The sequence below is a fragment of the Sphaeroforma arctica genome (assembly GCF_001186125.1).
Source record: "Sphaeroforma arctica JP610 unplaced genomic scaffold supercont1.459, whole genome shotgun sequence".
Taxonomy (NCBI): domain Eukaryota; class Ichthyosporea; order Ichthyophonida; genus Sphaeroforma; species Sphaeroforma arctica.
The window spans coordinates 43,524-56,694 of NW_014040099.1; the positions used below are offsets into that span (position 1 = coordinate 43,524).

The 13,171-nt window shown below is 41.4% G+C and overlaps 2 protein-coding genes across 2 annotated transcripts in view; one reads left to right on the top strand and one right to left on the bottom strand.

The window, feature by feature from the left end:
* Positions 1-6,299, top strand: part of SARC_06440 (hypothetical protein) — a 7,541-nt gene extending 1,242 nt beyond the window's left edge. Inside the window, exons 2-9 of the mRNA XM_014299655.1 lie at positions 626-733; positions 902-985; positions 1,264-1,362; positions 1,613-2,014; positions 2,744-2,851; positions 3,262-4,497; positions 4,851-4,958; positions 5,442-6,299. Coding sequence (XP_014155130.1) covers positions 626-733; positions 902-985; positions 1,264-1,362; positions 1,613-2,014; positions 2,744-2,851; positions 3,262-4,497; positions 4,851-4,958; positions 5,442-5,543 — 2,247 coding nt within the window. The 3' untranslated portion in view covers positions 5,544-6,299. The remainder of the gene's footprint in view (positions 1-625; positions 734-901; positions 986-1,263; positions 1,363-1,612; positions 2,015-2,743; positions 2,852-3,261; positions 4,498-4,850; positions 4,959-5,441) is intronic.
* Positions 6,300-9,298: 2,999 nt separating this feature from the next.
* On the bottom strand, positions 9,299-12,957 carry SARC_06441 (hypothetical protein; the record flags this gene model as incomplete). The annotated part of the gene is made up of 9 exons (XM_014299656.1): positions 9,299-9,510; positions 9,722-9,847; positions 10,103-10,225; positions 10,686-10,882; positions 11,389-11,410; positions 11,818-11,958; positions 12,174-12,338; positions 12,673-12,755; positions 12,855-12,957. 9 exons carry the CDS (start codon positions 12,955-12,957, stop codon positions 9,376-9,378), a joined length of 1,095 nt encoding a protein of 364 aa, XP_014155131.1. The 3' UTR covers positions 9,299-9,375.
* Between the last annotated feature and the right edge of the window lie 214 nt (positions 12,958-13,171).

Sequence of the window (13,171 nt, forward strand, 5' to 3'; positions counted from 1 at the left end):
ATATATATATAATATATATGTGTGGTGGGGGGTACCTATGCAATACTTAACGTGTATTTATGTGCCCAATTCATTTATATTTATATATGAATGTGTTTGTGTGTGTTTGTGTTTATTTATATATATATGTAAATGTAAATGCAAATATATATGTATGTATATTGTTATGTATACGTATACGTATATGTATATGTATATATAATTTGTGTATGCGAATGCGGGGTGTATAATTTGTATTGAGTGGATATACATACACGTTTGGAAATACATGTGGGCTTCAGGAGGGCAATTGAATTTAATATACAATAAGCCGCAGCGGAAGGTTTTATATATACTTCAGTAGCAATCAAATCAGTAGCAATCAAATGTTGTGACGTGAATTCAGCTGTTTGCATGCGAGTATATGGATCAGTCGCAATGGTGTGAACACTACATATATATACATATATATGTGTGTGTGTGTTTATATATATATATATATGTATATATATATACGCTGTTCCGCATCTAAAATCAGTTCATCCTTTGTTTACGTTATGTTATGTTCGAAATCCCTGTCAATTCGGCTAGTGCTCTATTGCTAACGTACAACTGTTGTGGTTGTGTACCGTCACATTGAAAACAGACAACGAGGGTTCTGAAAGCCTGGCTACGCGACCATCACGATAAACCCTACCCCACTGCGCGAGAGAAGGACTTGCTCACACAGCAAACCGGGCTGAGCCTTACACAGGTGAGTTTATGTACTGTATAATAACCTTTTGCCCGCTCGTGTATATAGTTCGTAACTTCTGTCGATGGCTGCAGACGGATTTGATGAAATTGTGAATCCCTCGAGAATACCAATTACTGTATGGTACATATCTGATACATCTCTTTATCTTTACTCTCTTGGCATCAGATTAACTACTGGTTTACGAATGCCCGACGACGGTACTTGCCAAAGATGAGCTTGATGACCGATGGCTCATCCGAAATCGCCACTGTGAGTATACGCATCTATTGGAATTTGTCAACCTAAGATCTGCACGTGTGATGTGTATATGTTGTTGTGGTTGTTGTTGTTGTTGTGGAGGGGTTTTTTTGTGGTTGTTGTTGTTTTTGTGGTTGTGTTGTTGTTGTTGTTGTTGTTTTTGTATGCTGGGGACAATCTCACAACAATTGATGCGATTTGCGTCATGGCTGGTGTGATGTGGACACATCTGTGACTTGTCCCATTGTTGTTCGGCGGTTGTTCTTATTTTTCGCTTGTACTCTCCACAGCGCACCTCCTCATCGCCCGATAGCATCCATATGCAAAACGGTGAAATAGTTGATGGCTCATCCCTTGTGGCCCTGGCCGCTCCAGCAGAAGTTGGAAAGGTACGCCCTACATAGTATTACGAACAGATTGGGGAATCATTTCGATCATGCAAGCATGCAAACATATTTTTTAATATATGTAGCCATTGCAGTTGCATTGCAGTTGTGTATATCGTATTCGTCAATAAGTATATCTGAGTCTACTTTTAATACAACCGTCGATAGCGAGAAGAGTAGATATATTGCTCTTGTATGTAGGGTGGACCTAACTGGTCCCTCATTCCCATCACTCCTTTTTTTTTACCCTCAGAGTCAGGCTCTCGTACCTACTTCGTCGTTAACAGCCTTGGCCGCCCCGGGCGATATCACTGCCAAATCCGAGTCGAACACCGTTACCATGGCAAACACCACTAACGCGCTGCCTGGGGCGCCTAGTGCCAGCGCCCTACCAAACCCAACAATAACTTCTACATGCACAGGCACGCACACGACGACAACTGCAACTAGGGCTAATGCTGACACCACTGCAGGACAAAGTGGCCCAAATGGCGAAGCGAAGTGTAAGTGCTGCGACAAGGATACGAACGAACTGGAGAAGACGATGCTGGACTTCATCGTCAAGTGCAACGCTATGCGTTCTCTCGATGGGCGTCCAGGGGAGGCAGGCTCAGAGGATGGCAAGCGCAAGGGGGGAAATAGAGCCAATCCTGCGGTATATCCATCATACAATATATATATATATCAAATTATTCATATTACTGTTTGCAGACAACATCTGTATATACTACAATTCATATGTATCATTTGTTTGTAGATCTCCGTCCGCGCAGACACGTCTTGTAATCGATGTTTACAATGTTTGACGCTCATGACTGGTCGTTCAGTGCTATTTTGAATCCACACCTTTTTGTGTCATGGCGTGTTTGCGTATTGTTGACTTAATATGCATCATACGTCCTACATAGTGCCGCACCGCTATTTTTTATGATAAAGACAGCGAGCGGTATCCTTGAGCGGTAGCCAATGAGTCGCAGTCCATGTTTTAGTGTCTGGCTTGAATTCGCTGGTAAATGTTTTTTTAGCTCAGCACGGTTTTTGAGCTGTTGTTCTTCTGGAAAAAGACTCGCTTATGTTTGCAGCAGACGAAATGGAGGTGCTGTGATCGTCCATGTGAATTGGGCTACCCTGCTTTGTATTCGCAGGCGCATATGAGCCTTTGGAGTGTCCAGTGTCCTGGCTGGTTGTTCGCTTACTATTACTATCAGAGTTCCTTCTTCTCAGCACGTAGTTAGGGGAATACTGTGGGCAATGCAGCTTTTAGAGCAATTTTATTTATATAGTTTTTTATGTATAATATATCAGTTTATGACTGTAACTTATATTTATATACATGTACGCAACAATTTAACCGCCTTCGCTATGCTCTTATTTATAACGTCAGACGACACGCATCCTACGCGAATGGTTGAACGAACACTACCAGCACCCCTATCCCGATGCCGATGAAAAGGAAGAGCTCTGCAAGAAAACCGGCATGACTATCATTCAGGTATATACCCTATATATATATATCTGTATCTATATCTATATATTGACACGTCCGGAGTTTTTTTTAGTAGAGTACGTTTTCCGTTGTGTTCGATATAGTCGTCGTATACTGCCATCGCTCACTGCACGGTCTTCTGATGGACTCAAAGTGCGACTTCACGCACTATTCATGTTCGCCAGATTTCATCTAGAGCCGTATCCCCATCGTGGGATCCTCTGCGCGCACAGCTTGCCTTTCACCGGCATATCCCGCGCAGTACAGACACATACTCTTACGATTACATTCGCTATGATACCTGGGTTAGTACGCTGACCCCAGCAATGTACACTAACATATGTACATGGTTTTATTTTGGATATTATTTGAATCTAACTATATCATACGTATATGCATACATCCATCACGCACAGGTAAACTATTGGTTCGTGAATGCACGCCGAAGGTATCTGCCCAAGTCCTCCAAGACACAGTCAGCCATCAACAGTCACAAAGCACAGACCACAGAGGCGCTTATGCAACAGTATCGCGATGCCCTTCCCGGTGTGTCCGGCGTCTCCGCTTCTGGCACAGACCGGGGCCAGCCATTGAGCACGGGGCAGTACGATGTGCACTTGGCCTCTACTACCGAGGGATTGATATCACTATCAGATACGCAGGCGGTTAATTGTGTTGTTACGCTGCCCCCGCACCCGGTGTATCCGATGTCTAGAGGCTCGGCTGGGCTGGGGCTGGTAGGAATGGGTATGGGCATGGGGTTGGATCTGAATAGAGTGGATGCCAAGGGACCGGAGACGGCCTCCCCTGAGGCATTGGCCTTGAACGGTACGAATGCCAGTGTGAGTCCGCCTCTGGGTGAGTCATCGACTGGCGGCACTACCTCTCCAGGGAACAACCCAAATTCAGCACAGCCACAGCCACGGGTAGACGTGCACGCACTCGCACCCCCACCTGATCATGTACAGGCACAAGCACAGGCACACGCGCAACTGCGCGAAAATGCACAGTCACAAGAAAACACGCAGGCACACGCAGCCAGCGACAGCAGTGGCAAGCGGAAGCTGGAATCAATGGCCGAGAGTGCGGGAGGCGATGACACGGACGAGGAAGATCTGAGTGCTCTGGTAGCCGACGAGGCCCATGTGCACACGCTGACGGACATCCACGCACAAGCACACACCACCGACACGGCCAAGCGCCACCACTCTGCAGGGTCGTACGACGGCATGATAGCGCTGTCGGGGGGTGGGCACGTGGGAGAGGAATCCCATGCGCAGAACAATGCACGAGCTCAGGCGCAAGCTCAAGCCCAGGCTCGGGCACATGCACAAGCTCAACACGCACATTCGCTCGCCCTGGCGCACGCGAGTATGCAGGGTCTGGGTATGAGCGCACTCTCCCATCCCGGTTTGGGTATGGGGTTCAATAGCGGGATGGATCTTAACGTCTTACCGCTGCCGGTGTCTGCGGACGGAATGATGGGTGTGTCATCGCTGAATGCAAATGTGGCAAGCGCGTCAGATAGTGCCCTATTTGGCAACAGTGTTAGGATCAACCATGAAATGGCGGAGGGGGCGAAGGTCATGTCAAAGGGCCCGACGAGCAAGTCTGGGATGTCGAAAAAGAACAGCGACTCGTCGAAAGTCCTGGTATGTTGTTATATTAACAGGCTCTGTGTGTGCGCAAGTATATTCATATGTCTATATATGGGCAGGGCGTGTCTGTACGTTTGTGCATCCATATGTGTATATGAGCGGGCATTAAGGCGGGTGTACCTCTGAGTTTGCTTGCATTAAATACATACACATACATGGTCACCCGAGTACAAAAAATGATTTCCGGGAACCATTCGTTTCTTGAAATATATTTAACGGCAAATTCAACATATTTTATTTGTACGGGTAACGTATACTACAATGCGCCGCATGACATCACAGAGACACACGCCCAGATCCTGTCTTGCTCCACTCAAATATATTTATATTCTTTGATATTCAAACAGACTACCAATTTACTCAAGGGATGGCTACGAGAGCACAGCAGCAACCCTTATCCAGATTCAGCCGAAAAATCGCAACTACGCGAAAAGACCGGCATGAGTATGACCCAGGTAGGCTACCGAGTACTTCAATGTACTACATCGTGGGCAAAAATGTTTGTGCTGGTGCTTATACACATCTGTTCACGTTCATGTTTGCATCCCGAAGGATAGAAGTGTCCGATTGTGTGGGTGAGGTTATGTGTAGATATTCGATTGGTATAGATTTTAAGCACGGTCCACGTATATATATATGTATGTATGTATGTATCAGTTTACTGCCTGTATTTTCCATCGCTGTGCGTGGGCCCTATTTATAGGTTTGAAGTGATGGTTGCAATGCCTCCATGATTCCTTTTATAGTTATATAGCAACAATCTGTCATTAAATATCGGATTGTATCAATCAGTATACATATATAAGAATTCATATTTGAAACCAGATATGATTACTCGCATAGTTACAACTCTCCTTCGTGCTCTCATTTCTTCTAGCATATCCACTACTAATCCGCCAATACATATTTCTCACTCGCACTTACTTTCTTATTGATAGATCAACTACTGGTTCACCAATGCCCGCCGACGATACCTGCCGCAAATACAAAACGAGAAAAACCGGGCAGACGAAAAGACTGCGGGTGTCGAGGCCAGTTGATGGAGCTTCATTTCGCCAGAATCACAACTAGAGCTCGCACGTGTATATACAGCGAGGGCTGCGGGCTTGTATATGCGGGCTTCAGGAATATACAAATAGCAGTCCATGTGCACCTGCACGTTCGCTCACTTGCATGCACGCAGACGTGTTCATGCATATGACTTGTCAGAAAGGGCCCGCCCATCAACGAGACGAGTTGGAGCAGCCGCAGTGATATGGATGTGGATCTACTCTCTCCATCATTACATCTGAGTATTACATACACTCAGAGCATACCAAAGATCAACCATGCAGGGCAATATAACATCTCACACCACTGCCGGATAACTGCTACTTATATCATTTACCTACACTTGGACTTATGGATTATCACGATGCTCCTGTGAGTATGGTTTGCGAAGAACATTAAGCGCTCTCACGTTGCGTTGAGTGCCGATAGTGGAAGGTTTGTGTCACACAATGTACTGAGTAATCGGGAACAGCGACGGCATCCATTGCCACTCCCTGGCGCAGGCTCAAACGCTATTCGCTTTCAGTTCATCCGAAGTGTATATATTCAGTCACTGGACGCCAAATTGTGTGACATCGCGAGCTACACAGACGTTCTGGCCGACACCAACTACATAACATTCTCATCCGCCACTTTGACATATTAGTGGGATAGTCAAAGATAGGACCAAGCCCATCTTGTCAATAAATTAGAAGTATGCAAGTACTAATATACAAATAAACACATATGAACCAGCTGCAGCGCGCGGAACTTGGGATTCGCCTCAAAATTGTTACCCAACCTATGATTAATGCTATAGACGCAAGGGAAGTTGCAAACTTTGTGTTGTAGAAATTTGCGATTATGGCGAGGTCGGACGACACGTCTAAAAATCTGGGGAGAGAGATGGGTCGAAGTTGAGTTACAAATTGTGGTACTGTCTCTTGATACAGGAACCGAAGAAATCAACCCAGTGTGGTCATTTGGCTGAATAGTTTGGATAGCAATTGCAAAAGGGAGATTCTGGGTACCTAAGAATATACCTATCTAAAAATCAACCACTCGCAACTCCTCAAAAGTTCACAGAATACTTGAGCTAGGCTGACTGTTCCCAGTTAAAAAAGAGGCAGAATAGTTTCCATGATTTTGTGCATGCTTGAGGTGACACGGCACGTCCATTCATTTGCATGTTCCTATAGCGCTGCGAATATGAATTCAATACCATATTTTATTTTTACGCTTCTCATCCGTACCTCTCTCTAAGCGTATCGACTGCTGAAAATACGGCAGACAGAAAACAAGTGATCGATATGCTTTTAAATGCGAAGTCCTACCAATGTCATTTAAACATGTTTTTCCCAAAACCGCCTCTCGGAGAAGATTTCATCACACGACGTAATACGGGACATCGCCAACTATTAGGTTTGTTCTAGCAGCGTAGTAGTAATTATACTTCATGCTTTCTTGAATGGACAGCCATGATGCTCGATTTATTCAAATCAACTTGTGAATGAATCTAAATACTATCGATGTCTAAATACAATTCTTTAAAATGCGTAACCCAGTTTACTTGCTATGTCCTGTATTTTTTCAGCTAGGGTAAATATATTCTTGCATTTTCTTAAACAAGAGTATGGACAACTTAGAAACCGCAATCTACAGAATTAATCAAACACAATAAATTGGTGCGGTCAGTTGTTCTCATTAAAACTTTAAAAGAAAGAATGGATTGCAAAACCTAAAACCCTACCCTATCACCCGCCTAAAGTACTAACACACTCAATATGAACCAAGTATAATGTGTTCATTACACGCAACTGAGAATTGAAATTCGACGTCCTGATCTGGTGAAGCATTGTTTGTTGATTCCTCGTTGCTTGGCATAAGTTTGCGGATTTGGACGACCCATTTTCTCACATTTGGTGTGTTATGACAGATTCGTAGAGTTCCGCGACCCAGCACAAAGATAATGTTTTTCGGTCCACAGTGATTACATGAGCGACTCAACTGAGATATGACTCGCTTCCATTTGAGCGATATTTCATTACCTTATTCTATTTTTAAAATAACAGCACACGGTAAACAAATCATCACAAACCGATCTAGATAGAAAGGAACGGTTATTTAAGATACCGTCCCGATATTGTCTTGTGCATACGATTTTCAGAATTAAATTGGTATTCGGAACAGGTCAGATGCGTTCAGTACAAAATGGCAAAACGAATGCCCGCCAAAAAGACTCCCGAAGGGCACCTGTTCCTAAAAACATCTCACTGAGTATGAAGATTTTCCATGTTTTAGGGTTTAGGGTTTTAGGATTAGGGTTTTAGAGTTTTCGAAACAGTAGCAATGTTCGCACGCCACTGCATGTCAAGATACTGCTATACAACAGCAACAACGTTTATATTAGTTAATGTGGTCCACAAATATCATACTTAAAATGAGTACGCTCGTTAATAATGATGTTTCTATCACAACAATATCGAACTAGTATCGGTCAGTCACAACTACCATAACTTTTTAAATACCCATACACCACCAACTGGTCGAATAATGTTTTTCTAATGGTTCTTTCTGTCCCTCAATGCCGCAGCAATACTACTACGCGTGAGAACACGGAATAGCAACCGACAAAAGTATCTTCAGAAATGCAATTCACGGGTAATGTACTTTAGGATAATCGCACCAGACTTTGAAAAATAAGTACCTTATAAATGTAATTCACTTATTTTATTATCAAGTATATTATAGATATTTCATTATCAAGTGTGTTATACTTGTTTTATTTTCAAGTATGTTTATTATCGAGTATAATAAACTTATTTTATTATACATATTTTTTATTATCAAGTATATAATATAGATATTTAAGTATCAAGTATATTATACATATTTTATTATCGAGTATATTATACTTATTGTATTATCAAGTATGTTGAACTTATTTTATTAAGTACAATACAATTGTTTTATTATCAAGTATATTATACTTACTTTATTATTTTAGTATATTGTACTTATCTTATTATTAAGTATATTATACTTACTTTATCACCAAGTATATAATATAAGTATTTTATCATCAAGTATATTGTACTTCTTTTGCTATCGAGTATATTATACCCATTTTATTATCGAGTATATTATACTTTTTGTATTATCAAGTATATTATACTTATTTTAATATCAAGTATATTATAGATATTTTATCATCAAGTATACCATAGTTATTTTATTATCTGGTAAATTTTGAACTTATATTATCAAGTATATTATACTTATTTTATTATCAAGTATATCATGCTTATATTGCTAATAAGTATGTTATACTTCTTTTATTATCAAGTATATTATACTTCTTTTATTATCAAGTATATAATATAGATATTTTATTATCAAGGATATTATACTTGTTTATCATCAAGTACTTTATACTCTTTTTATTATCATGTATATTATACTTATTATATTATCAAGTATGTTGTACATATTCTATTATCTACATAGTATATTGTACTTATTTTGTTATCAAGCATATTATAGTTGTTTTATTATCAAGTATACTGTACTAATTTTATTATCCAGTATATTTAATATATTCATTTTAATATCAAGTATATTGTACTTATTTTATTCAGTATATTATGTTTATTTCACTATCAAGTACTTTATACTCCTTTTATTATCAATTATATTATACTTATTTTATTGTCGAGTATATAATATAGATATTATTTTATCAGGTATATTATATTTATTTTATCATCAAGTTTATTATACTTATTTTATTATCAAGTATATTATACTTGTCATATTATCAAGTATGTTGTACTTATTTTATTATCAAGTAGTTGACGATGAGAAGTACGACAGGAGCGAAGGGGCATGCGTATATCTATTCCGAGTTTCGAACACATTGTATGACTCATTCAGTTTCTCCATCTCTTCAGGACTGAATTTCAACATCTGCGCAAACACCTGTTGATGGTATACCAATAGAAAAGAGTCAGAACAACGAAGAAATGCGGACGATCTTAATAAACGGAAGAAGATATTGGTTTGCCGAATAGTTAGCTAAAACGCTAAACCCAAATAGACGTACGACCTTACAGACAAGAAAGACGCACACATCCAGCCTGTGGCAAAACCACATGCCTCGTGCGTGCCTTATGACTAACCCGTTACTTACCATGAGGAAGGGTTTCCTCGTTTTTTCCTCCTGGGCTTCTAGGAAAGATAAGAGTACCTTCTTGAGATATTCTAAGTTGAATGCCTCGTTTCTCGCCGCGTTCCTCTCGAGTCTCCGGATTTCTTCCTGTAGTTGTGTGACGAGCAGTGGCAAAGTGCACGTGTCAGCCATCTCCAGAGTAGATAGGTGTATGTATCTCTTCTATACGCATAGAGCACTGTCAAGGTCACAGCTAGAGCTACCCCGTAGGCACCAATAACTACTGATCAATCCTGAGCGAGTGGGTATCACTGAGGAGTTTCGTGTACAATACACCCAATGATGTAGTCAACTGTGTAGCCACCGTTCATCTATCTGTACCTGCGTGCAAGTAGCACATACCTTTAGCACTCGCTGTTGCTCTTCCATGCGCATGCCGGAGCTTTCCAAATCACTCACAAGCTCTCTGAGATGCGTGATGGTCTTCTGCGCGACTTCTAACTCTTCTCGTTTTTTCTGCATAGCCTATGTCAAGAGGCATTTACAAAATGAAACAGATTAATTTTTCAATCAATACAACGCGCACTCAAAGATACCCCGAGAAAAACGTTAAATAGTGCATAGTGCACCAGATACCCCGAGAAAAACGTTAAATAGTGTACCAGATACCCCGGGAAAGCCGTTAAATAGTGTACCAATGAAAGGGACATGTAACAATAGATTGCAATATATCACATAATGTATTATACCAAGTCCTCTGGTTGTTGTAAAACAGTGTCGACCTGATAATATGCATATAATGTGGGACAAAAACAATGGCGCAGCCTGCAACACGTCTCCTGCATCTATACCCCCAAACACATGTCTAAAAAGAACAACTACACTAAACAAAAACGTCAGACATGTCTGAACCAAAACCTATCTACCCACTCCACATTGCTTTTATAATTCAAAACAGCATGTAGGTACGATGAACTCCACGCACCTGCGAATATTGGTTCGGGTTGCCAAATGACGGATTGCGCTGGGCGGTTTGGGGTGACCCGGGGGGTGTGTTGGCTGTGTTGTAGCTAAGCAGTCGTTCTAAGTCTATTGTTTGAGATTGTGTTGACGGGGTCCGCAGATTGTTAGACACTGTCGGATCTGTTGCGGCCATCTGCGGTGTGTTCCTCCTCAGCGGTTCTGAGTGGGATAGATTTTGTATATAGTATTAGTGTGGTTCAGACATACCTTTATATATCGACGTAGGATGAATTTTGTATATAGTACTATTGTGATTCAGACATACCTTTATATATCGACACAAGTACATATGTGCAAAAGCATGGATTTTCTTCTCTTTCACAGACTAAATTTAGACAAGCGGCATATTACAATTATCCAAAGCTTCAAGAGAGTGCGCAATGAGGACTCCCCTTCTATTAATAAGCACAATTAGGAATGAATCTTTTATTGGGATTTCGGGGTGAACACATATACTTACATGTATGCTAACGACCCTGTTGCTATACGCAAGTCAACGACTCTGATATTTGAAGCACCGACACATCACAGTACAACCATGAATCTTGCATCGGTTTAATACGAACAGACTTAGACAACTACCGTAAGCATCATATTCCAAACCAAAATTTGCTGATTCGCATAAACACAGGCTATACTATTCATGTTTGCACCGACAAACATACCCTGTTCAGCATTGGACGCCTCCTGGATTGCGAGGTAGAAGCAAATGATAGAGCCATAGCGTTAATCGAGAGGGTATGGGGATTTATAGAAGCAAATGATAGAGCCATAGCGTTAGCCGAGAGGGTATGGGAGTTTATATTGTGTGACACTGGGCCACAAGTGGCGTCGAAAGGGAGACATCACGAGACCCACGAGATACAACAAACACCACTCCCAATGTGACAGGTGTTGGTGTACGCTAAGACAACTCTAGCACAATCTCGAGTGACTTGCTGTAGCGTCTAGAACAACCAAAAGTGTACCAGACATCGAGTCTCTCTCTCTCACAACACACAAATATATAATAATACATATTTATATCCATATATATATATATATATATATACATAGCGGCCTAGTGATCTACAACTACTCTGAACGGTACCCACCTCCGCTCGCCTGAGCATATCTCGCAGCAGCTCTTCCTGCGTGTGCAGTCGCTCCACCGCTTGTTCGGAGGCTCTGAGTTGGTCCTTGAGATCCATGCACTCTTCTTTGGCTTCGTCTAAATCAGTCTTCAGGTCTTCGATCTGTTGTCGATTGCAATTTCAGGCGGAGATGGAGTCAGAGGATTTGGCCTGCAAAACACGGCACAAAACGTGTCCGTCACACGCGCACAAGTGCCAAGAATGTGCAATCCACGTACACAATACCCTTGTAAGATAGTACAGAACTACCTTTGTAAGATACAACTACCCTCGAAAGATAGAACGATAGCCTATAACCCTAGCCAGACATTGCATACCTCCTGCTGCAGTTCTTTCACCAGTGCTCGTTCGTTTTCGAGTTGGGTTTGAATGGGCTTGAGCAGTGCGTCTATCTCCTCAGAGGTTCTGCTTTGGGTTGCCTTGGTTTTGCTCCGCTGTAGTTGGGCACGAGCCAGCTCAACAGACATTGCCTGAAGACGCGCCTGCATTCAAGCGTGGGTGGGTGGGTGATGAAATGTGTCTTAGTTGAGTGAAGTATCGGCTTCATAGGTACGTGTTGCGATAGTTATTGCTGGCATGGCCACTATCCACCGCTATAGGCAAGGGTGCTGGGTGCTGAGGAGCACACTGTGCCGTACTCCCAAGTCTAAAACATGGTTTCAGCTAAAACCCTAAACCTTAAAACCCTAAACCAGACTCTTATACGAAAACAATCTCAAGAATATCAGTTTACTCAAACGAGCGCACCCTACAACCCTAAAACCACACCGGGCACACTAGTATACATACCATTCACCACAGCACACAACTACTAACCTCTAGTTGTTGTCTATCCTTCTCCTTTTGTTCGTGTTCGCCCACGCTTGTGCGCAGTCTACTGTTGGCTTCGTACAGGGAACCTGTGGATGAGAGAAACAGAACCAGAATAGATCAGTACGGGTGTTGAGCCGTACGGACACTACTGGCCCTAACCTATCTCGCGCATATGCTGCAGATACGCAGATTATAAAACAGTAATGTACACCAGTCGCTAAAATGAACAGTCACATGCCAAGACGAGCCATTCATGTCACTATGTTCAGAACGATAGATGTGTGTCATAATGCACAATAGAAACCTCATATCATTCGTAAACTGGATGTAACAGGGATCCATATACAGGGATATATATATATATATATATGTATATATATATATATATATATATATATATATATATATATATATATATATATATATATATATATATATATATATATATATATATATATATATATATATATATATATACTATATATATATATAGTATATATAT